This window comes from Meriones unguiculatus, chromosome X, assembly GCF_030254825.1.
Source record: "Meriones unguiculatus strain TT.TT164.6M chromosome X, Bangor_MerUng_6.1, whole genome shotgun sequence".
Taxonomy (NCBI): Eukaryota; Metazoa; Chordata; class Mammalia; order Rodentia; family Muridae; genus Meriones; species Meriones unguiculatus.
Genome location: NC_083369.1, coordinates 122,984,499 through 123,009,153, shown reverse-complemented (window position 1 = coordinate 123,009,153; position 24,655 = coordinate 122,984,499). Strand labels below are relative to the sequence as shown.

At 47.7% G+C, this 24,655-nt stretch overlaps 1 protein-coding gene across 4 annotated transcripts in view; it reads right to left on the bottom strand.

The window, feature by feature from the left end:
• LOC110541750 (uncharacterized) overlaps window positions 1-24,655 on the bottom strand; it is a 66,345-nt gene that overhangs the window by 22,821 nt on the left and 18,869 nt on the right. For all 4 annotated transcript variants that reach the window (XM_060375495.1, XM_060375492.1, XM_060375493.1 and 1 more), the window contains 9 exons: window positions 23,270-23,359; window positions 20,398-20,487; window positions 17,526-17,615; window positions 14,680-14,769; window positions 11,807-11,896; window positions 8,961-9,050; window positions 6,114-6,203; window positions 3,240-3,329; window positions 366-455 (listed from right to left, as the gene is read on the bottom strand). In XM_060375495.1, coding sequence (XP_060231478.1) covers window positions 366-455; window positions 3,240-3,329; window positions 6,114-6,203; window positions 8,961-9,050; window positions 11,807-11,896; window positions 14,680-14,769; window positions 17,526-17,615; window positions 20,398-20,487; window positions 23,270-23,359 — 810 coding nt within the window. The remainder of the gene's footprint in view (window positions 1-365; window positions 456-3,239; window positions 3,330-6,113; window positions 6,204-8,960; window positions 9,051-11,806; window positions 11,897-14,679; window positions 14,770-17,525; window positions 17,616-20,397; window positions 20,488-23,269; window positions 23,360-24,655) is intronic.

Below are 24,655 nucleotides of genomic sequence, written 5' to 3'. Positions count from 1 at the left end.
GGCAGTATTGCCCTATGTACCAAACAAAGCGCCATTTTGAGCGCTCTTCTCCCGCCCTCCGCGTCTAGAAAAAAATAAAGATGAAAACTCCGCAAGAAACATGGCAGCTGGGGTTTTAGCAGCTTGCCAGGGTGGAGACAAAAATGCTGTGCCCTGGCTCTGGTGTTCTCCTTAAAATCACACTGGGGCCTCCACCAACCATCTCCTCCGGTGATATTTTCTCCTGAGTTGAGTCGCAGCCCCCATGGACTGAGGGAATGTGTTTCCTATCTCTCACCCAGCATCTCAGATCACATGGAGTTTCTCTCCTCCACCGGCCTAGGCAGAGCCTGTGTGAAATGCAGAGCTACCAACTGACCACATACCTGGCTGCTGTCCGTCCTAACATGCTAACCTGGAGGTCGCCTCCTGTTTTCCTGCTCCATGTACAACTCTTGTCGACTCTGTCTGAAGACCTGACAAGAGACAGAGACAAGTAACCCCTCAGACACTGCTCTGGTGACCTGTGGTCCCTGCAACAGGGTCCCTACATTTCCACTAGGACAGAGACACTTTGTTCATCCTTCACTTCTCTACTGAGAAACGGAGGGAAAACACAGTCATTCCTCATCAAATACTTTTCTTTTCTCTGCTAATTGACAAATCATCTTCCAGACAATACAATCTCATCATGGTTTCCCCCTTGCTCATCTCATCCCAGATCCCATCAACCTAGCCACTCAAATGCAGGCCTCCTTTCTCTCTGTCTTCAGAAAACAAACAAGAGACCTTAGGGTGACTCAAGCCTTTCATCCCAGGATTCAGGGGACAAAACAGGTACATCTTGGTTAGTTCCAGGACAGCCTGGGCTACAGAGATAATACCATGGAAAAGAAAGATCGACAAAGACAGAGACACACACACACACAGAGAAAGGAAGAGTGAGAAAAAGAGAAAGAGAGAAAAAGAGAAAGGAAAGAAAGAAGAAAGAGAGAAACAAAGAAGAAACAAAGAAAGAAGGCAAATTCAAAGAAATATAATTAAAATAAACACAAGCAAAAGACACAGATACACAAAAACTAAAACAGAACATCAGCAACCACAACATACAAAATGCTAAGAACATGATTAAAAAAGAAAATTCCCTACAAAAAGGTCTACCCTTCTGTGTGGTTTATATACCCAAAGGGGGTCCATCAGAGAAAACTAACAGTTCCTTTGCAAGTGCCTTTCAACAGGAGACAGCTTCTTGGTTAGGAGGGAGGGCCTTCTGTCCATCTGCCTTGCACAGCCCTGGCACCATGTCTAGTTTCAACCTGTGTAGGCACAGTGCAGGCTGCCAGTCTCTGGGAGTTCTACTGTGTGACAGCTCTGTTTGGGGTCGAAGACACCCTTTCAAGGGGTTACCTATGCCCTCAAGCTCTTATACTCCTACTGCCTGCTCCTCTGCATAGCGCCATGGGTCCAGAGGGGAGGGATTAGATGAGCATATCTCCTGGATGACAAAGAAATATAAGGATTTCAGCAGATTAACTGGCTACATATATACGTGTGTGTGTGTGTCTGTGTGTGTGTGCGTGTGTGTGTCTGTGTGTGTGTGTGTTTAATTTTTCCCTCACCAATTGTTTCCTCAATTCCATCCAGTCATATTATAAACAATATTTGCCAGGGCCCAACCAGCACTGGTGGTGGTGCAAACACTAGGGAGACAGAGGCAGAAAGATCTTTCCTTAGAGCTGTAGAGGCCAGCCAGGTGTACAGTGTGAGTGCAGGAAACCCATGGCTGTACAGAGCATCCCTGTCTTGAAAACAACTACAAACGAACAAACAAAGGAAGAAGAAAGTAGGCACCAAATCTTTGAGTAAAACTAGGCACTTGAACAAGGCGAAAACCAAGGAATTGGGAAATACCCTGTATAACGGAAGGAAAAGAGTCCTATGGCCTCTACTAAATTTAGGCCTCAGATTGGCTTCATCTGATAAATAAGACAAAAAGTTAAAATGCCATTAAAACGATTCCAAGAAGGGAAGGGCAAACCTCAGGGCAGCCCTCTTCCTTGGTGCCTGTATATCTGGGTGGTGGATATTTTGCTTGTTTTGGTTTGGTTTGGTAAGGTCTCTTTTATCCACACAGGAGAGGCTGGACACTGGCACCCACAAGCTCCTACCCTGTCCTCTGCTGCCCTCCTCAGGATGGAGTTTCTAAACTGACTGAGCCTTTTGTGCTCAGTCCTCCCATGATTCTTAGCACTGGCGCAAGATGGCCATTACAGGAAACATGAGCGACTGCTGGTGCCTGGCTGGGCTGCCCTGACTCGTGCTCAGGCCCGATCCAAAGTGCAGGCTGTAGTGCTCTCTCAACACAACCCTCAGCTGGCTCCTGACCCTGTACACCAGCCAGTACATTTATACTGGGAGCCCAGGAATAGGAGACCCCGCCCATCTGCTTCCTGTTTGGAGTCTGCAATGAGCCCTGACTCCAAGGTGCCAAAATAAAGGGAGGAGGGGGGGGGTGGCGACGTGAAGGGCAAGATGAACCATTAAGGTATCTCCCCAGTCCCTCACCTTCATCAAAATGTCTACCAGCGCTATTCACGAAGGGGTCTGCTCCCGCTTAGCTATGAAACATTTTCCACGAGGGGAAAAGCAAAAAAGATAGGAGTCCAACCATGGACCGTTAGCAACGGCCTGACCACAGCCTTTCCCAAAACTGGAGGAAGATATCTGCCCTCGAAACTGGAACTCTGCTACTGTTACCAATCTTCATGCAAACAAGCATGATGTCTCCAGGGCTATACCCACAGGTTGAGCACTGCAGCTGTGGGGAGACTGAGTGCAGGGAGCTGGCAGGGAGCGGGCATGGCGCTGTCTGAGTTGAAACTGATTCCTCACGGTGGCAGTATTGCCCTATGTACCAAACAAAGCGCCATTTTGAGCGCTCTTCTCCCGCCCTCCGCGTCTAGAAAAAAATAAAGATGAAAACTCCGCAAGAAACATGGCAGCTGGGGTTTTAGCAGCTTGCCAGGGTGGAGACAAAAATGCTGTGCCCTGGCTCTGGTGTTCTCCTTAAAATCACACTGGGGCCTCCACCAACCATCTCCTCCGGTGATATTTTCTCCTGAGTTGAGTCGCAGCCCCCATGGACTGAGGGAATGTGTTTCCTATCTCTCACCCAGCATCTCAGATCACATGGAGTTTCTCTCCTCCACCGGCCTAGGCAGAGCCTGTGTGAAATGCAGAGCTACCAACTGACCACATACCTGGCTGCTGTCCGTCCTAACATGCTAACCTGGAGGTCGCCTCCTGTTTTCCTGCTCCATGTACAACTCTTGTCGACTCTGTCTGAAGACCTGACAAGAGACAGAGACAAGTAACCCCTCAGACACTGCTCTGGTGACCTGTGGTCCCTGCAACAGGGTCCCTACATTTCCACTAGGACAGAGACACTTTGTTCATCCTTCACTTCTCTACTGAGAAACGGAGGGAAAACACAGTCATTCCTCATCAAATACTTTTCTTTTCTCTGCTAATTGACAAATCATCTTCCAGACAATACAATCTCATCATGGTTTCCCCCTTGCTCATCTCATCCCAGATCCCATCAACCTAGCCACTCAAATGCAGGCCTCCTTTCTCTCTGTCTTCAGAAAACAAACAAGAGACCTTAGGGTGACTCAAGCCTTTCATCCCAGGATTCAGGGGACAAAACAGGTACATCTTGGTTAGTTCCAGGACAGCCTGGGCTACAGAGATAATACCATGGAAAAGAAAGATCGACAAAGACAGAGACACACACACACACAGAGAAAGGAAGAGTGAGAAAAAGAGAAAGAGAGAAAAAGAGAAAGGAAAGAAAGAAGAAAGAGAGAAACAAAGAAGAAACAAAGAAAGAAGGCAAATTCAAAGAAATATAATTAAAATAAACACAAGCAAAAGACACAGATACACAAAAACTAAAACAGAACATCAGCAACCACAACATACAAAATGCTAAGAACATGATTAAAAAAGAAAATTCCCTACAAAAAGGTCTACCCTTCTGTGTGGTTTATATACCCAAAGGGGGTCCATCAGAGAAAACTAACAGTTCCTTTGCAAGTGCCTTTCAACAGGAGACAGCTTCTTGGTTAGGAGGGAGGGCCTTCTGTCCATCTGCCTTGCACAGCCCTGGCACCATGTCTAGTTTCAACCTGTGTAGGCACAGTGCAGGCTGCCAGTCTCTGGGAGTTCTACTGTGTGACAGCTCTGTTTGGGGTCGAAGACACCCTTTCAAGGGGTTACCTATGCCCTCAAGCTCTTATACTCCTACTGCCTGCTCCTCTGCATAGCGCCATGGGTCCAGAGGGGAGGGATTAGATGAGCATATCTCCTGGATGACAAAGAAATATAAGGATTTCAGCAGATTAACTGGCTACATATATACGTGTGTGTGTGTGTCTGTGTGTGTGTGCGTGTGTGTGTCTGTGTGTGTGTGTGTTTAATTTTTCCCTCACCAATTGTTTCCTCAATTCCATCCAGTCATATTATAAACAATATTTGCCAGGGCCCAACCAGCACTGGTGGTGGTGCAAACACTAGGGAGACAGAGGCAGAAAGATCTTTCCTTAGAGCTGTAGAGGCCAGCCAGGTGTACAGTGTGAGTGCAGGAAACCCATGGCTGTACAGAGCATCCCTGTCTTGAAAACAACTACAAACGAACAAACAAAGGAAGAAGAAAGTAGGCACCAAATCTTTGAGTAAAACTAGGCACTTGAACAAGGCGAAAACCAAGGAATTGGGAAATACCCTGTATAACGGAAGGAAAAGAGTCCTATGGCCTCTACTAAATTTAGGCCTCAGATTGGCTTCATCTGATAAATAAGACAAAAAGTTAAAATGCCATTAAAACGATTCCAAGAAGGGAAGGGCAAACCTCAGGGCAGCCCTCTTCCTTGGTGCCTGTATATCTGGGTGGTGGATATTTTGCTTGTTTTGGTTTGGTTTGGTAAGGTCTCTTTTATCCACACAGGAGAGGCTGGACACTGGCACCCACAAGCTCCTACCCTGTCCTCTGCTGCCCTCCTCAGGATGGAGTTTCTAAACTGACTGAGCCTTTTGTGCTCAGTCCTCCCATGATTCTTAGCACTGGCGCAAGATGGCCATTACAGGAAACATGAGCGACTGCTGGTGCCTGGCTGGGCTGCCCTGACTCGTGCTCAGGCCCGATCCAAAGTGCAGGCTGTAGTGCTCTCTCAACACAACCCTCAGCTGGCTCCTGACCCTGTACACCAGCCAGTACATTTATACTGGGAGCCCAGGAATAGGAGACCCCGCCCATCTGCTTCCTGTTTGGAGTCTGCAATGAGCCCTGACTCCAAGGTGCCAAAATAAAGGGAGGAGGGGGGGGGTGGCGACGTGAAGGGCAAGATGAACCATTAAGGTATCTCCCCAGTCCCTCACCTTCATCAAAATGTCTACCAGCGCTATTCACGAAGGGGTCTGCTCCCGCTTAGCTATGAAACATTTTCCACGAGGGGAAAAGCAAAAAAGATAGGAGTCCAACCATGGACCGTTAGCAACGGCCTGACCACAGCCTTTCCCAAAACTGGAGGAAGATATCTGCCCTCGAAACTGGAACTCTGCTACTGTTACCAATCTTCATGCAAACAAGCATGATGTCTCCAGGGCTATACCCACAGGTTGAGCACTGCAGCTGTGGGGAGACTGAGTGCAGGGAGCTGGCAGGGAGCGGGCATGGCGCTGTCTGAGTTGAAACTGATTCCTCACGGTGGCAGTATTGCCCTATGTACCAAACAAAGCGCCATTTTGAGCGCTCTTCTCCCGCCCTCCGCGTCTAGAAAAAAATAAAGATGAAAACTCCGCAAGAAACATGGCAGCTGGGGTTTTAGCAGCTTGCCAGGGTGGAGACAAAAATGCTGTGCCCTGGCTCTGGTGTTCTCCTTAAAATCACACTGGGGCCTCCACCAACCATCTCCTCCGGTGATATTTTCTCCTGAGTTGAGTCGCAGCCCCCATGGACTGAGGGAATGTGTTTCCTATCTCTCACCCAGCATCTCAGATCACATGGAGTTTCTCTCCTCCACCGGCCTAGGCAGAGCCTGTGTGAAATGCAGAGCTACCAACTGACCACATACCTGGCTGCTGTCCGTCCTAACATGCTAACCTGGAGGTCGCCTCCTGTTTTCCTGCTCCATGTACAACTCTTGTCGACTCTGTCTGAAGACCTGACAAGAGACAGAGACAAGTAACCCCTCAGACACTGCTCTGGTGACCTGTGGTCCCTGCAACAGGGTCCCTACATTTCCACTAGGACAGAGACACTTTGTTCATCCTTCACTTCTCTACTGAGAAACGGAGGGAAAACACAGTCATTCCTCATCAAATACTTTTCTTTTCTCTGCTAATTGACAAATCATCTTCCAGACAATACAATCTCATCATGGTTTCCCCCTTGCTCATCTCATCCCAGATCCCATCAACCTAGCCACTCAAATGCAGGCCTCCTTTCTCTCTGTCTTCAGAAAACAAACAAGAGACCTTAGGGTGACTCAAGCCTTTCATCCCAGGATTCAGGGGACAAAACAGGTACATCTTGGTTAGTTCCAGGACAGCCTGGGCTACAGAGATAATACCATGGAAAAGAAAGATCGACAAAGACAGAGACACACACACACACAGAGAAAGGAAGAGTGAGAAAAAGAGAAAGAGAGAAAAAGAGAAAGGAAAGAAAGAAGAAAGAGAGAAACAAAGAAGAAACAAAGAAAGAAGGCAAATTCAAAGAAATATAATTAAAATAAACACAAGCAAAAGACACAGATACACAAAAACTAAAACAGAACATCAGCAACCACAACATACAAAATGCTAAGAACATGATTAAAAAAGAAAATTCCCTACAAAAAGGTCTACCCTTCTGTGTGGTTTATATACCCAAAGGGGGTCCATCAGAGAAAACTAACAGTTCCTTTGCAAGTGCCTTTCAACAGGAGACAGCTTCTTGGTTAGGAGGGAGGGCCTTCTGTCCATCTGCCTTGCACAGCCCTGGCACCATGTCTAGTTTCAACCTGTGTAGGCACAGTGCAGGCTGCCAGTCTCTGGGAGTTCTACTGTGTGACAGCTCTGTTTGGGGTCGAAGACACCCTTTCAAGGGGTTACCTATGCCCTCAAGCTCTTATACTCCTACTGCCTGCTCCTCTGCATAGCGCCATGGGTCCAGAGGGGAGGGATTAGATGAGCATATCTCCTGGATGACAAAGAAATATAAGGATTTCAGCAGATTAACTGGCTACATATATACGTGTGTGTGTGTCTGTGTGTGTGTGTGTTTAATTTTTCCCTCACCAATTGTTTCCTCAATTCCATCCAGTCATATTATAAACAATATTTGCCAGGGCCCAACCAGCACTGGTGGTGGTGCAAACACTAGGGAGACAGAGGCAGAAAGATCTTTCCTTAGAGCTGTAGAGGCCAGCCAGGTGTACAGTGTGAGTGCAGGAAACCCATGGCTGTACAGAGCATCCCTGTCTTGAAAACAACTACAAACGAACAAACAAAGGAAGAAGAAAGTAGGCACCAAATCTTTGAGTAAAACTAGGCACTTGAACAAGGCGAAAACCAAGGAATTGGGAAATACCCTGTATAACGGAAGGAAAAGAGTCCTATGGCCTCTACTAAATTTAGGCCTCAGATTGGCTTCATCTGATAAATAAGACAAAAAGTTAAAATGCCATTAAAACGATTCCAAGAAGGGAAGGGCAAACCTCAGGGCAGCCCTCTTCCTTGGTGCCTGTATATCTGGGTGGTGGATATTTTGCTTGTTTTGGTTTGGTTTGGTAAGGTCTCTTTTATCCACACAGGAGAGGCTGGACACTGGCACCCACAAGCTCCTACCCTGTCCTCTGCTGCCCTCCTCAGGATGGAGTTTCTAAACTGACTGAGCCTTTTGTGCTCAGTCCTCCCATGATTCTTAGCACTGGCGCAAGATGGCCATTACAGGAAACATGAGCGACTGCTGGTGCCTGGCTGGGCTGCCCTGACTCGTGCTCAGGCCCGATCCAAAGTGCAGGCTGTAGTGCTCTCTCAACACAACCCTCAGCTGGCTCCTGACCCTGTACACCAGCCAGTACATTTATACTGGGAGCCCAGGAATAGGAGACCCCGCCCATCTGCTTCCTGTTTGGAGTCTGCAATGAGCCCTGACTCCAAGGTGCCAAAATAAAGGGAGGAGGGGGGGGTGGCGACGTGAAGGGCAAGATGAACCATTAAGGTATCTCCCCAGTCCCTCACCTTCATCAAAATGTCTACCAGCGCTATTCACGAAGGGGTCTGCTCCCGCTTAGCTATGAAACATTTTCCACGAGGGGAAAAGCAAAAAAGATAGGAGTCCAACCATGGACCGTTAGCAACGGCCTGACCACAGCCTTTCCCAAAACTGGAGGAAGATATCTGCCCTCGAAACTGGAACTCTGCTACTGTTACCAATCTTCATGCAAACAAGCATGATGTCTCCAGGGCTATACCCACAGGTTGAGCACTGCAGCTGTGGGGAGACTGAGTGCAGGGAGCTGGCAGGGAGCGGGCATGGCGCTGTCTGAGTTGAAACTGATTCCTCACGGTGGCAGTATTGCCCTATGTACCAAACAAAGCGCCATTTTGAGCGCTCTTCTCCCGCCCTCCGCGTCTAGAAAAAAATAAAGATGAAAACTCCGCAAGAAACATGGCAGCTGGGGTTTTAGCAGCTTGCCAGGGTGGAGACAAAAATGCTGTGCCCTGGCTCTGGTGTTCTCCTTAAAATCACACTGGGGCCTCCACCAACCATCTCCTCCGGTGATATTTTCTCCTGAGTTGAGTCGCAGCCCCCATGGACTGAGGGAATGTGTTTCCTATCTCTCACCCAGCATCTCAGATCACATGGAGTTTCTCTCCTCCACCGGCCTAGGCAGAGCCTGTGTGAAATGCAGAGCTACCAACTGACCACATACCTGGCTGCTGTCCGTCCTAACATGCTAACCTGGAGGTCGCCTCCTGTTTTCCTGCTCCATGTACAACTCTTGTCGACTCTGTCTGAAGACCTGACAAGAGACAGAGACAAGTAACCCCTCAGACACTGCTCTGGTGACCTGTGGTCCCTGCAACAGGGTCCCTACATTTCCACTAGGACAGAGACACTTTGTTCATCCTTCACTTCTCTACTGAGAAACGGAGGGAAAACACAGTCATTCCTCATCAAATACTTTTCTTTTCTCTGCTAATTGACAAATCATCTTCCAGACAATACAATCTCATCATGGTTTCCCCCTTGCTCATCTCATCCCAGATCCCATCAACCTAGCCACTCAAATGCAGGCCTCCTTTCTCTCTGTCTTCAGAAAACAAACAAGAGACCTTAGGGTGACTCAAGCCTTTCATCCCAGGATTCAGGGGACAAAACAGGTACATCTTGGTTAGTTCCAGGACAGCCTGGGCTACAGAGATAATACCATGGAAAAGAAAGATCGACAAAGACAGAGACACACACACACACAGAGAAAGGAAGAGTGAGAAAAAGAGAAAGAGAGAAAAAGAGAAAGGAAAGAAAGAAGAAAGAGAGAAACAAAGAAGAAACAAAGAAAGAAGGCAAATTCAAAGAAATATAATTAAAATAAACACAAGCAAAAGACACAGATACACAAAAACTAAAACAGAACATCAGCAACCACAACATACAAAATGCTAAGAACATGATTAAAAAAGAAAATTCCCTACAAAAAGGTCTACCCTTCTGTGTGGTTTATATACCCAAAGGGGGTCCATCAGAGAAAACTAACAGTTCCTTTGCAAGTGCCTTTCAACAGGAGACAGCTTCTTGGTTAGGAGGGAGGGCCTTCTGTCCATCTGCCTTGCACAGCCCTGGCACCATGTCTAGTTTCAACCTGTGTAGGCACAGTGCAGGCTGCCAGTCTCTGGGAGTTCTACTGTGTGACAGCTCTGTTTGGGGTCGAAGACACCCTTTCAAGGGGTTACCTATGCCCTCAAGCTCTTATACTCCTACTGCCTGCTCCTCTGCATAGCGCCATGGGTCCAGAGGGGAGGGATTAGATGAGCATATCTCCTGGATGACAAAGAAATATAAGGATTTCAGCAGATTAACTGGCTACATATATACGTGTGTGTGTGTCTGTGTGTGTGTGTGTTTAATTTTTCCCTCACCAATTGTTTCCTCAATTCCATCCAGTCATATTATAAACAATATTTGCCAGGGCCCAACCAGCACTGGTGGTGGTGCAAACACTAGGGAGACAGAGGCAGAAAGATCTTTCCTTAGAGCTGTAGAGGCCAGCCAGGTGTACAGTGTGAGTGCAGGAAACCCATGGCTGTACAGAGCATCCCTGTCTTGAAAACAACTACAAACGAACAAACAAAGGAAGAAGAAAGTAGGCACCAAATCTTTGAGTAAAACTAGGCACTTGAACAAGGCGAAAACCAAGGAATTGGGAAATACCCTGTATAACGGAAGGAAAAGAGTCCTATGGCCTCTACTAAATTTAGGCCTCAGATTGGCTTCATCTGATAAATAAGACAAAAAGTTAAAATGCCATTAAAACGATTCCAAGAAGGGAAGGGCAAACCTCAGGGCAGCCCTCTTCCTTGGTGCCTGTATATCTGGGTGGTGGATATTTTGCTTGTTTTGGTTTGGTTTGGTAAGGTCTCTTTTATCCACACAGGAGAGGCTGGACACTGGCACCCACAAGCTCCTACCCTGTCCTCTGCTGCCCTCCTCAGGATGGAGTTTCTAAACTGACTGAGCCTTTTGTGCTCAGTCCTCCCATGATTCTTAGCACTGGCGCAAGATGGCCATTACAGGAAACATGAGCGACTGCTGGTGCCTGGCTGGGCTGCCCTGACTCGTGCTCAGGCCCGATCCAAAGTGCAGGCTGTAGTGCTCTCTCAACACAACCCTCAGCTGGCTCCTGACCCTGTACACCAGCCAGTACATTTATACTGGGAGCCCAGGAATAGGAGACCCCGCCCATCTGCTTCCTGTTTGGAGTCTGCAATGAGCCCTGACTCCAAGGTGCCAAAATAAAGGGAGGAGGGGGGGTGGCGACGTGAAGGGCAAGATGAACCATTAAGGTATCTCCCCAGTCCCTCACCTTCATCAAAATGTCTACCAGCGCTATTCACGAAGGGGTCTGCTCCCGCTTAGCTATGAAACATTTTCCACGAGGGGAAAAGCAAAAAAGATAGGAGTCCAACCATGGACCGTTAGCAACGGCCTGACCACAGCCTTTCCCAAAACTGGAGGAAGATATCTGCCCTCGAAACTGGAACTCTGCTACTGTTACCAATCTTCATGCAAACAAGCATGATGTCTCCAGGGCTATACCCACAGGTTGAGCACTGCAGCTGTGGGGAGACTGAGTGCAGGGAGCTGGCAGGGAGCGGGCATGGCGCTGTCTGAGTTGAAACTGATTCCTCACGGTGGCAGTATTGCCCTATGTACCAAACAAAGCGCCATTTTGAGCGCTCTTCTCCCGCCCTCCGCGTCTAGAAAAAAATAAAGATGAAAACTCCACAAGAAACATGGCAGCTGGGGTTTTAGCAGCTTGCCAGGGTGGAGACAAAAATGCTGTGCCCTGGCTCTGGTGTTCTCCTTAAAATCACACTGGGGCCTCCACCAACCATCTCCTCCGGTGATATTTTCTCCTGAGTTGAGTCGCAGCCCCCATGGACTGAGGGAATGTGTTTCCTATCTCTCACCCAGCATCTCAGATCACATGGAGTTTCTCTCCTCCACCGGCCTAGGCAGAGCCTGTGTGAAATGCAGAGCTACCAACTGACCACATACCTGGCTGCTGTCCGTCCTAACATGCTAACCTGGAGGTCGCCTCCTGTTTTCCTGCTCCATGTACAACTCTTGTCGACTCTGTCTGAAGACCTGACAAGAGACAGAGACAAGTAACCCCTCAGACACTGCTCTGGTGACCTGTGGTCCCTGCAACAGGGTCCCTACATTTCCACTAGGACAGAGACACTTTGTTCATCCTTCACTTCTCTACTGAGAAACGGAGGGAAAACACAGTCATTCCTCATCAAATACTTTTCTTTTCTCTGCTAATTGACAAATCATCTTCCAGACAATACAATCTCATCATGGTTTCCCCCTTGCTCATCTCATCCCAGATCCCATCAACCTAGCCACTCAAATGCAGGCCTCCTTTCTCTCTGTCTTCAGAAAACAAACAAGAGACCTTAGGGTGACTCAAGCCTTTCATCCCAGGATTCAGGGGACAAAACAGGTACATCTTGGTTAGTTCCAGGACAGCCTGGGCTACAGAGATAATACCATGGAAAAGAAAGATCGACAAAGACAGAGACACACACACACACAGAGAAAGGAAGAGTGAGAAAAAGAGAAAGAGAGAAAAAGAGAAAGGAAAGAAAGAAGAAAGAGAGAAACAAAGAAGAAACAAAGAAAGAAGGCAAATTCAAAGAAATATAATTAAAATAAACACAAGCAAAAGACACAGATACACAAAAACTAAAACAGAACATCAGAAACCACAACATACAAAATGCTAAGAACATGATTAAAAAAGAAAATTCCCTACAAAAAGGTCTACCCTTCTGTGTGGTTTATATACCCAAAGGGGGTCCATCAGAGAAAACTAACAGTTCCTTTGCAAGTGCCTTTCAACAGGAGACAGCTTCTTGGTTAGGAGGGAGGGCCTTCTGTCCATCTGCCTTGCACAGCCCTGGCACCATGTCTAGTTTCAACCTGTGTAGGCACAGTGCAGGCTGCCAGTCTCTGGGAGTTCTACTGTGTGACAGCTCTGTTTGGGGTCGAAGACACCCTTTCAAGGGGTTACCTATGCCCTCAAGCTCTTATACTCCTACTGCCTGCTCCTCTGCATAGCGCCATGGGTCCAGAGGGGAGGGATTAGATGAGCATATCTCCTGGATGACAAAGAAATATAAGGATTTCAGCAGATTAACTGGCTACATATATACGTGTGTGTGTGTGTCTGTGTGTGTGTGCGTGTGTGTGTCTGTGTGTGTGTGTGTTTAATTTTTCCCTCACCAATTGTTTCCTCAATTCCATCCAGTCATATTATAAACAATATTTGCCAGGGCCCAACCAGCACTGGTGGTGGTGCAAACACTAGGGAGACAGAGGCAGAAAGATCTTTCCTTAGAGCTGTAGAGGCCAGCCAGGTGTACAGTGTGAGTGCAGGAAACCCATGGCTGTACAGAGCATCCCTGTCTTGAAAACAACTACAAACGAACAAACAAAGGAAGAAGAAAGTAGGCACCAAATCTTTGAGTAAAACTAGGCACTTGAACAAGGCGAAAACCAAGGAATTGGGAAATACCCTGTATAACGGAAGGAAAAGAGTCCTATGGCCTCTACTAAATTTAGGCCTCAGATTGGCTTCATCTGATAAATAAGACAAAAAGTTAAAATGCCATTAAAACGATTCCAAGAAGGGAAGGGCAAACCTCAGGGCAGCCCTCTTCCTTGGTGCCTGTATATCTGGGTGGTGGATATTTTGCTTGTTTTGGTTTGGTTTGGTAAGGTCTCTTTTATCCACACAGGAGAGGCTGGACACTGGCACCCACAAGCTCCTACCCTGTCCTCTGCTGCCCTCCTCAGGATGGAGTTTCTAAACTGACTGAGCCTTTTGTGCTCAGTCCTCCCATGATTCTTAGCACTGGCGCAAGATGGCCATTACAGGAAACATGAGCGACTGCTGGTGCCTGGCTGGGCTGCCCTGACTCGTGCTCAGGCCCGATCCAAAGTGCAGGCTGTAGTGCTCTCTCAACACAACCCTCAGCTGGCTCCTGACCCTGTACACCAGCCAGTACATTTATACTGGGAGCCCAGGAATAGGAGACCCCGCCCATCTGCTTCCTGTTTGGAGTCTGCAATGAGCCCTGACTCCAAGGTGCCAAAATAAAGGGAGGAGGGGGGGGTGGCGACGTGAAGGGCAAGATGAACCATTAAGGTATCTCCCCAGTCCCTCACCTTCATCAAAATGTCTACCAGCGCTATTCACGAAGGGGTCTGCTCCCGCTTAGCTATGAAACATTTTCCACGAGGGGAAAAGCAAAAAAGATAGGAGTCCAACCATGGACCGTTAGCAACGGCCTGACCACAGCCTTTCCCAAAACTGGAGGAAGATATCTGCCCTCGAAACTGGAACTCTGCTACTGTTACCAATCTTCATGCAAACAAGCATGATGTCTCCAGGGCTATACCCACAGGTTGAGCACTGCAGCTGTGGGGAGACTGAGTGCAGGGAGCTGGCAGGGAGCGGGCATGGCGCTGTCTGAGTTGAAACTGATTCCTCACGGTGGCAGTATTGCCCTATGTACCAAACAAAGCGCCATTTTGAGCGCTCTTCTCCCGCCCTCCGCGTCTAGAAAAAAATAAAGATGAAAACTCCGCAAGAAACATGGCAGCTGGGGTTTTAGCAGCTTGCCAGGGTGGAGACAAAAATGCTGTGCCCTGGCTCTGGTGTTCTCCTTAAAATCACACTGGGGCCTCCACCAACCATCTCCTCCGGTGATATTTTCTCCTGAGTTGAGTCGCAGCCCCCATGGACTGAGGGAATGTGTTTCCTATCTCTCACCCAGCATCTCAGATCACATGGAGTTTCTCTCCTCCACCGGCCTAGGCAGAGCCTGTGTGAAATGCAGAGCTACCAACTGACCACATACCTGGCTGCTGTCCGTCCTAACATGCTAACCTGGAGGTCGCCTCCTGTTTTCCTGCTCCATGTACAACTCTTGTCGACTCTGTCTGAAGACCTGACAAGAGACAGAGACAAGTAACCCCTCAGACACTGCTCTGGTGACCTGTGGTCCCTGCAACAGGGTCCCTACATTTCCACTAGGACAGAGACACTTTGTTCATCCTTCACTTCTCTACTGAGAAACGGAGGGAAAACACAGTCATTCCTCATCAAATACTTTTCTTTTCTCTGCTAATTGACAAATCATCTTCCAGACAATACAATCTCATCATGGTTTCCCCCTTGCTCATCTCATCCCAGATCCCATCAACCTAGCCACTCAAATGCAGGCCTCCTTTCTCTCTGTCTTCAGAAAACAAACAAGAGACCTTAGGGTGACTCAAGCCTTTCATCCCAGGATTCAGGGGACAAAACAGGTACATCTTGGTTAGTTCCAGGACAGCCTGGGCTACAGAGATAATACCATGGAAAAGAAAGATCGACAAAGACAGAGACACACACACACACAGAGAAAGGAAGAGTGAGAAAAAGAGAAAGAGAGAAAAAGAGAAAGGAAAGAAAGAAGAAAGAGAGAAACAAAGAAGAAACAAAGAAAGAAGGCAAATTCAAAGAAATATAATTAAAATAAACACAAGCAAAAGACACAGATACACAAAAACTAAAACAGAACATCAGAAACCACAACATACAAAATGCTAAGAACATGATTAAAAAAGAAAATTCCCTACAAAAAGGTCTACCCTTCTGTGTGGTTTATATACCCAAAGGGGGTCCATCAGAGAAAACTAACAGTTCCTTTGCAAGTGCCTTTCAACAGGAGACAGCTTCTTGGTTAGGAGGGAGGGCCTTCTGTCCATCTGCCTTGCACAGCCCTGGCACCATGTCTAGTTTCAACCTGTGTAGGCACAGTGCAGGCTGCCAGTCTCTGGGAGTTCTACTGTGTGACAGCTCTGTTTGGGGTCGAAGACACCCTTTCAAGGGGTTACCTATGCCCTCAAGCTCTTATACTCCTACTGCCTGCTCCTCTGCATAGCGCCATGGGTCCAGAGGGGAGGGATTAGATGAGCATATCTCCTGGATGACAAAGAAATATAAGGATTTCAGCAGATTAACTGGCTACATATATACGTGTGTGTGTGTCTGTGTGTGTGTGTGTTTAATTTTTCCCTCACCAATTGTTTCCTCAATTCCATCCAGTCATATTATAAACAATATTTGCCAGGGCCCAACCAGCACTGGTGGTGGTGCAAACACTAGGGAGACAGAGGCAGAAAGATCTTTCCTTAGAGCTGTAGAGGCCAGCCAGGTGTACAGTGTGAGTGCAGGAAACCCATGGCTGTACAGAGCATCCCTGTCTTGAAAACAACTACAAACGAACAAACAAAGGAAGAAGAAAGTAGGCACCAAATCTTTGAGTAAAACTAGGCACTTGAACAAGGCGAAAACCAAGGAATTGGGAAATACCCTGTATAACGGAAGGAAAAGAGTCCTATGGCCTCTACTAAATTTAGGCCTCAGATTGGCTTCATCTGATAAATAAGACAAAAAGTTAAAATGCCATTAAAACGATTCCAAGAAGGGAAGGGCAAACCTCAGGGCAGCCCTCTTCCTTGGTGCCTGTATATCTGGGTGGTGGATATTTTGCTTGTTTTGGTTTGGTTTGGTAAGGTCTCTTTTATCCACACAGGAGAGGCTGGACACTGGCACCCACAAGCTCCTACCCTGTCCTCTGCTGCCCTCCTCAGGATGGAGTTTCTAAACTGACTGAGCCTTTTGTGCTCAGTCCTCCCATGATTCTTAGCACTGGCGCAAGATGGCCATTACAGGAAACATGAGCGACTGCTGGTGCCTGGCTGGGCTGCCCTGACTCGTGCTCAGGCCCGATCCAAAGTGCAGGCTGTAGTGCTCTCTCAACACAACCCTCAGCTGGCTCCTGACCCTGTACACCAGCCAGTACATTTATACTGGGAGCCCAGGAATAGGAGACCCCGCCCATCTGCTTCCTGTTTGGAGTCTGCAATGAGCCCTGACTCCAAGGTGCCAAAATAAAGGGAGGAGGGGGGGTGGCGACGTGAAGGGCAAGATGAACCATTAAGGTATCTCCCCAGTCCCTCACCTTCATCAAAATGTCTACCAGCGCTATTCACGAAGGGGTCTGCTCCCGCTTAGCTATGAAACATTTTCCACGAGGGGAAAAGCAAAAAAGATAGGAGTCCAACCATGGACCGTTAGCAACGGCCTGACCACAGCCTTTCCCAAAACTGGAGGAAGATATCTGCCCTCGAAACTGGAACTCTGCTACTGTTACCAATCTTCATGCAAACAAGCATGATGTCTCCAGGGCTATACCCACAGGTTGAGCACTGCAGCTGTGGGGAGACTGAGTGCAGGGAGCTGGCAGGGAGCGGGCATGGCGCTGTCTGAGTTGAAACTGATTCCTCACGGTGGCAGTATTGCCCTATGTACCAAACAAAGCGCCATTTTGAGCGCTCTTCTCCCGCCCTCCGCGTCTAGAAAAAAATAAAGATGAAAACTCCACAAGAAACATGGCAGCTGGGGTTTTAGCAGCTTGCCAGGGTGGAGACAAAAATGCTGTGCCCTGGCTCTGGTGTTCTCCTTAAAATCACACTGGGGCCTCCACCAACCATCTCCTCCGGTGATATTTTCTCCTGAGTTGAGTCGCAGCCCCCATGGACTGAGGGAATGTGTTTCCTATCTCTCACCCAGCATCTCAGATCACATGGAGTTTCTCTCCTCCACCGGCCTAGGCAGAGCCTGTGTGAAATGCAGAGCTACCAACTGACCACATACCTGGCTGCTGTCCGTCCTAACATGCTAACCTGGAGGTCGCCTCCTGTTTTCCTGCTCCATGTACAACTCTTGTCGACTCTGTCTGAAGACCTGACAAGAGACAGAGACAAGTAACCCCTCAGACACTGCTCTGGTGACCTGTGGTCCCTGCAACAGGGTCCCTACATTTCCACTAGGACAGAGACACTTTGTTCATCCTTCACTTCTCTACTGAGAAACGGAGGGAAAACACAGTCATTCCTCATCAAATACTTTTCTTTTCTCTGCTAATTGACAAATCATCTTCCAGACAATACAATCTCATCATGGTTTCCCCCTTGCTCATCTCATCCCAGATCCCATCAACCTAGCCACTCAAATGCAGGCCTCCTTTCTCTCTGTCTTCAGAAAACAAACAAGAGACCTTAGGGTGACTCAAGCCTTTCATCCCAGGATTCAGGGGACAAAACAGGTACATCTTGGTTAGTTCCAGGACAGCCTGGGCTACAGAGATAATACCATGGAAAAGAAAGATCGACAAAGACAGAGACACACACACACACAGAGAAAGGAAGAGTGAGAAAAAGAGAAAGAGAGAAAAAGAGAAAGGAAAGAAAGAAGAAAGAGAGAAACAAAGAAGAAACAAAGAAAGAAGGCAAATTCAAAGAAATATAATTAAAATAAACACAAGCAAAAGACACAGATACACAAAAACTAAAACAGAACATCAGAAACCACAACATACAAAATGCTAAGAACATGATTAAAAAAGAAAATTCCCTACAAAAAGGTCTACCCTTCTGTGTGGTTTATATACCCAAAGGGGGTCCATCAGAGAAAACTAACAGTTCCTTTGCAAGTGCCTTTCAACAGGAGACAGCTTCTTGGTTAGGAGGGAGGGCCTTCTGTCCATCTGCCTTGCACAGCCCTGGCACCATGTCTAGTTTCAACCTGTGTAGGCACAGTGCAGGCTGCCAGTCTCTGGGAGTTCTACTGTGTGACAGCTCTGTTTGGGGTCGAAGACACCCTTTCAAGGGGTTACCTATGCCCTCAAGCTCTTATACTCCTACTGCCTGCTCCTCTGCATAGCGCCATGGGTCCAGAGGGGAGGGATTAGATGAGCATATCTCCTGGATGACAAAGAAATATAAGGATTTCAGCAGATTAACTGGCTACATATATACGTGTGTGTGTGTGTCTGTGTGTGTGTGCGTGTGTGTGTCTGTGTGTGTGTGTGTTTAATTTTTCCCTCACCAATTGTTTCCTCAATTCCATCCAGTCATATTATAAACAATATTTGCCAGGGCCCAACCAGCACTGGTGGTGGTGCAAACACTAGGGAGACAGAGGCAGAAAGATCTTTCCTTAGAGCTGTAGAGGCCAGCCAGGTGTACAGTGTGAGTGCAGGAAACCCATGGCTGTACAGAGCATCCCTGTCTTGAAAACAACTACAAACGAACAAACAAAGGAAGAAGAAAGTAGGCACCAAATCTTTGAGTAAAACTAGGCACTTGAACAAGGCGAAAACCAAGGAATTGGGAAATACCCTGTATAACGGAAGGAAAAGAGTCCTATGGCCTCTACTAAATTTAGGCCTCAGATTGGCTTCATCTGATAAATAAGACAAAAAGTTAAAATGCCATTAAAACGATTCCAAGAAGGGAAGGGCAAACCTCAGGGCAGCCCTCTTCCTTGGTGCCTGTATATCTGGGTGGTGGATATTTTGCTTGTTTTGGTTTGGTTTGGTAAGGTCTCTTTTATCCACACAGGAGAGGCTGGACACTGGCACCCACAAGCTCCTACCCTGTCCTCTGCTGCCCTCCTCAGGATGGAGTTTCTAAACTGACTGAGCCTTTTGTGCTCAGTCCTCCCATGATTCTTAGCACTGGCGCAAGATGGCCATTACAGGAAACATGAGCGACTGCTGGTGCCTGGCTGGGCTGCCCTGACTCGTGCTCAGGCCCGATCCAAAGTGCAGGCTGTAGTGCTCTCTCAACACAACCCTCAGCTGGCTCCTGACCCTGTACACCAGCCAGTACATTTATACTGGGAGCCCAGGAATAGGAGACCCCGCCCATCTGCTTCCTGTTTGGAGTCTGCAATGAGCCCTGACTCCAAGGTGCCAAAATAAAGGGAGGAGGGGGGGTGGCGACGTGAAGGGCAAGATGAACCATTAAGGTATCTCCCCAGTCCCTCACCTTCATCAAAATGTCTACCAGCGCTATTCACGAAGGGGTCTGCTCCCGCTTAGCTATGAAACATTTTCCACGAGGGGAAAAGCAAAAAAGATAGGAGTCCAACCATGGACCGTTAGCAACGGCCTGACCACAGCCTTTCCCAAAACTGGAGGAAGATATCTGCCCTCGAAACTGGAACTCTGCTACTGTTACCAATCTTCATGCAAACAAGCATGATGTCTCCAGGGCTATACCCACAGGTTGAGCACTGCAGCTGTGGGGAGACTGAGTGCAGGGAGCTGGCAGGGAGCGGGCATGGCGCTGTCTGAGTTGAAACTGATTCCTCACGGTGGCAGTATTGCCCTATGTACCAAACAAAGCGCCATTTTGAGCGCTCTTCTCCCGCCCTCCGCGTCTAGAAAAAAATAAAGATGAAAACTCCACAAGAAACATGGCAGCTGGGGTTTTAGCAGCTTGCCAGGGTGGAGACAAAAATGCTGTGCCCTGGCTCTGGTGTTCTCCTTAAAATCACACTGGGGCCTCCACCAACCATCTCCTCCGGTGATATTTTCTCCTGAGTTGAGTCGCAGCCCCCATGGACTGAGGGAATGTGTTTCCTATCTCTCACCCAGCATCTCAGATCACATGGAGTTTCTCTCCTCCACCGGCCTAGGCAGAGCCTGTGTGAAATGCAGAGCTACCAACTGACCACATACCTGGCTGCTGTCCGTCCTAACATGCTAACCTGGAGGTCGCCTCCTGTTTTCCTGCTCCATGTACAACTCTTGTCGACTCTGTCTGAAGACCTGACAAGAGACAGAGACAAGTAACCCCTCAGACACTGCTCTGGTGACCTGTGGTCCCTGCAACAGGGTCCCTACATTTCCACTAGGACAGAGACACTTTGTTCATCCTTCACTTCTCTACTGAGAAACGGAGGGAAAACACAGTCATTCCTCATCAAATACTTTTCTTTTCTCTGCTAATTGACAAATCATCTTCCAGACAATACAATCTCATCATGGTTTCCCCCTTGCTCATCTCATCCCAGATCCCATCAACCTAGCCACTCAAATGCAGGCCTCCTTTCTCTCTGTCTTCAGAAAACAAACAAGAGACCTTAGGGTGACTCAAGCCTTTCATCCCAGGATTCAGGGGACAAAACAGGTACATCTTGGTTAGTTCCAGGACAGCCTGGGCTACAGAGATAATACCATGGAAAAGAAAGATCGACAAAGACAGAGACACACACACACACAGAGAAAGGAAGAGTGAGAAAAAGAGAAAGAGAGAAAAAGAGAAAGGAAAGAAAGAAGAAAGAGAGAAACAAAGAAGAAACAAAGAAAGAAGGCAAATTCAAAGAAATATAATTAAAATAAACACAAGCAAAAGACACAGATACACAAAAACTAAAACAGAACATCAGAAACCACAACATACAAAATGCTAAGAACATGATTAAAAAAGAAAATTCCCTACAAAAAGGTCTACCCTTCTGTGTGGTTTATATACCCAAAGGGGGTCCATCAGAGAAAACTAACAGTTCCTTTGCAAGTGCCTTTCAACAGGAGACAGCTTCTTGGTTAGGAGGGAGGGCCTTCTGTCCATCTGCCTTGCACAGCCCTGGCACCATGTCTAGTTTCAACCTGTGTAGGCACAGTGCAGGCTGCCAGTCTCTGGGAGTTCTACTGTGTGACAGCTCTGTTTGGGGTCGAAGACACCCTTTCAAGGGGTTACCTATGCCCTCAAGCTCTTATACTCCTACTGCCTGCTCCTCTGCATAGCGCCATGGGTCCAGAGGGGAGGGATTAGATGAGCATATCTCCTGGATGACAAAGAAATATAAGGATTTCAGCAGATTAACTGGCTACATATATACGTGTGTGTGTGTGTCTGTGTGTGTGTGCGTGTGTGTGTCTGTGTGTGTGTGTGTTTAATTTTTCCCTCACCAATTGTTTCCTCAATTCCATCCAGTCATATTATAAACAATATTTGCCAGGGCCCAACCAGCACTGGTGGTGGTGCAAACACTAGGGAGACAGAGGCAGAAAGATCTTTCCTTAGAGCTGTAGAGGCCAGCCAGGTGTACAGTGTGAGTGCAGGAAACCCATGGCTGTACAGAGCATCCCTGTCTTGAAAACAACTACAAACGAACAAACAAAGGAAGAAGAAAGTAGGCACCAAATCTTTGAGTAAAACTAGGCACTTGAACAAGGCGAAAACCAAGGAATTGGGAAATACCCTGTATAACGGAAGGAAAAGAGTCCTATGGCCTCTACTAAATTTAGGCCTCAGATTGGCTTCATCTGATAAATAAGACAAAAAGTTAAAATGCCATTAAAACGATTCCAAGAAGGGAAGGGCAAACCTCAGGGCAGCCCTCTTCCTTGGTGCCTGTATATCTGGGTGGTGGATATTTTGCTTGTTTTGGTTTGGTTTGGTAAGGTCTCTTTTATCCACACAGGAGAGGCTGGACACTGGCACCCACAAGCTCCTACCCTGTCCTCTGCTGCCCTCCTCAGGATGGAGTTTCTAAACTGACTGAGCCTTTTGTGCTCAGTCCTCCCATGATTCTTAGCACTGGCGCAAGATGGCCATTACAGGAAACATGAGCGACTGCTGGTGCCTGGCTGGGCTGCCCTGACTCGTGCTCAGGCCCGATCCAAAGTGCAGGCTGTAGTGCTCTCTCAACACAACCCTCAGCTGGCTCCTGACCCTGTACACCAGCCAGTACATTTATACTGGGAGCCCAGGAATAGGAGACCCCGCCCATCTGCTTCCTGTTTGGAGTCTGCAATGAGCCCTGACTCCAAGGTGCCAAAATAAAGGGAGGAGGGGGGGTGGCGACGTGAAGGGCAAGATGAACCATTAAGGTATCTCCCCAGTCCCTCACCTTCATCAAAATGTCTACCAGCGCTATTCACGAAGGGGTCTGCTCCCGCTTAGCTATGAAACATTTTCCACGAGGGGAAAAGCAAAAAAGATAGGAGTCCAACCATGGACCGTTAGCAACGGCCTGACCACAGCCTTTCCCAAAACTGGAGGAAGATATCTGCCCTCGAAACTGGAACTCTGCTACTGTTACCAATCTTCATGCAAACAAGCATGATGTCTCCAGGGCTATACCCACAGGTTGAGCACTGCAGCTGTGGGGAGACTGAGTGCAGGGAGCTGGCAGGGAGCGGGCATGGCGCTGTCTGAGTTGAAACTGATTCCTCACGGTGGCAGTATTGCCCTATGTACCAAACAAAGCGCCATTTTGAGCGCTCTTCTCCCGCCCTCCGCGTCTAGAAAAAAATAAAGATGAAAACTCCGCAAGAAACATGGCAGCTGGGGTTTTAGCAGCTTGCCAGGGTGGAGACAAAAATGCTGTGCCCTGGCTCTGGTGTTCTCCTTAAAATCACACTGGGGCCTCCACCAACCATCTCCTCCGGTGATATTTTCTCCTGAGTTGAGTCGCAGCCCCCATGGACTGAGGGAATGTGTTTCCTATCTCTCACCCAGCATCTCAGATCACATGGAGTTTCTCTCCTCCACCGGCCTAGGCAGAGCCTGTGTGAAATGCAGAGCTACCAACTGACCACATACCTGGCTGCTGTCCGTCCTAACATGCTAACCTGGAGGTCGCCTCCTGTTTTCCTGCTCCATGTACAACTCTTGTCGACTCTGTCTGAAGACCTGACAAGAGACAGAGACAAGTAACCCCTCAGACACTGCTCTGGTGACCTGTGGTCCCTGCAACAGGGTCCCTACATTTCCACTAGGACAGAGACACTTTGTTCATCCTTCACTTCTCTACTGAGAAACGGAGGGAAAACACAGTCATTCCTCATCAAATACTTTTCTTTTCTCTGCTAATTGACAAATCATCTTCCAGACAATACAATCTCATCATGGTTTCCCCCTTGCTCATCTCATCCCAGATCCCATCAACCTAGCCACTCAAATGCAGGCCTCCTTTCTCTCTGTCTTCAGAAAACAAACAAGAGACCTTAGGGTGACTCAAGCCTTTCATCCCAGGATTCAGGGGACAAAACAGGTACATCTTGGTTAGTTCCAGGACAGCCTGGGCTACAGAGATAATACCATGGAAAAGAAAGATCGACAAAGACAGAGACACACACACACACAGAGAAAGGAAGAGTGAGAAAAAGAGAAAGAGAGAAAAAGAGAAAGGAAAGAAAGAAGAAAGAGAGAAACAAAGAAGAAACAAAGAAAGAAGGCAAATTCAAAGAAATATAATTAAAATAAACACAAGCAAAAGACACAGATACACAAAAACTAAAACAGAACATCAGCAACCACAACATACAAAATGCTAAGAACATGATTAAAAAAGAAAATTCCCTACAAAAAGGTCTACCCTTCTGTGTGGTTTATATACCCAAAGGGGGTCCATCAGAGAAAACTAACAGTTCCTTTGCAAGTGCCTTTCAACAGGAGACAGCTTCTTGGTTAGGAGGGAGGGCCTTCTGTCCATCTGCCTTGCACAGCCCTGGCACCATGTCTAGTTTCAACCTGTGTAGGCACAGTGCAGGCTGCCAGTCTCTGGGAGTTCTACTGTGTGACAGCTCTGTTTGGGGTCGAAGACACCCTTTCAAGGGGTTACCTATGCCCTCAAGCTCTTATACTCCTACTGCCTGCTCCTCTGCATAGCGCCATGGGTCCAGAGGGGAGGGATTAGATGAGCATATCTCCTGGATGACAAAGAAATATAAGGATTTCAGCAGATTAACTGGCTACATATATACGTGTGTGTGTGTCTGTGTGTGTGTGTGTTTAATTTTTCCCTCACCAATTGTTTCCTCAATTCCATCCAGTCATATTATAAACAATATTTGCCAGGGCCCAACCAGCACTGGTGGTGGTGCAAACACTAGGGAGACAGAGGCAGAAAGATCTTTCCTTAGAGCTGTAGAGGCCAGCCAGGTGTACAGTGTGAGTGCAGGAAACCCATGGCTGTACAGAGCATCC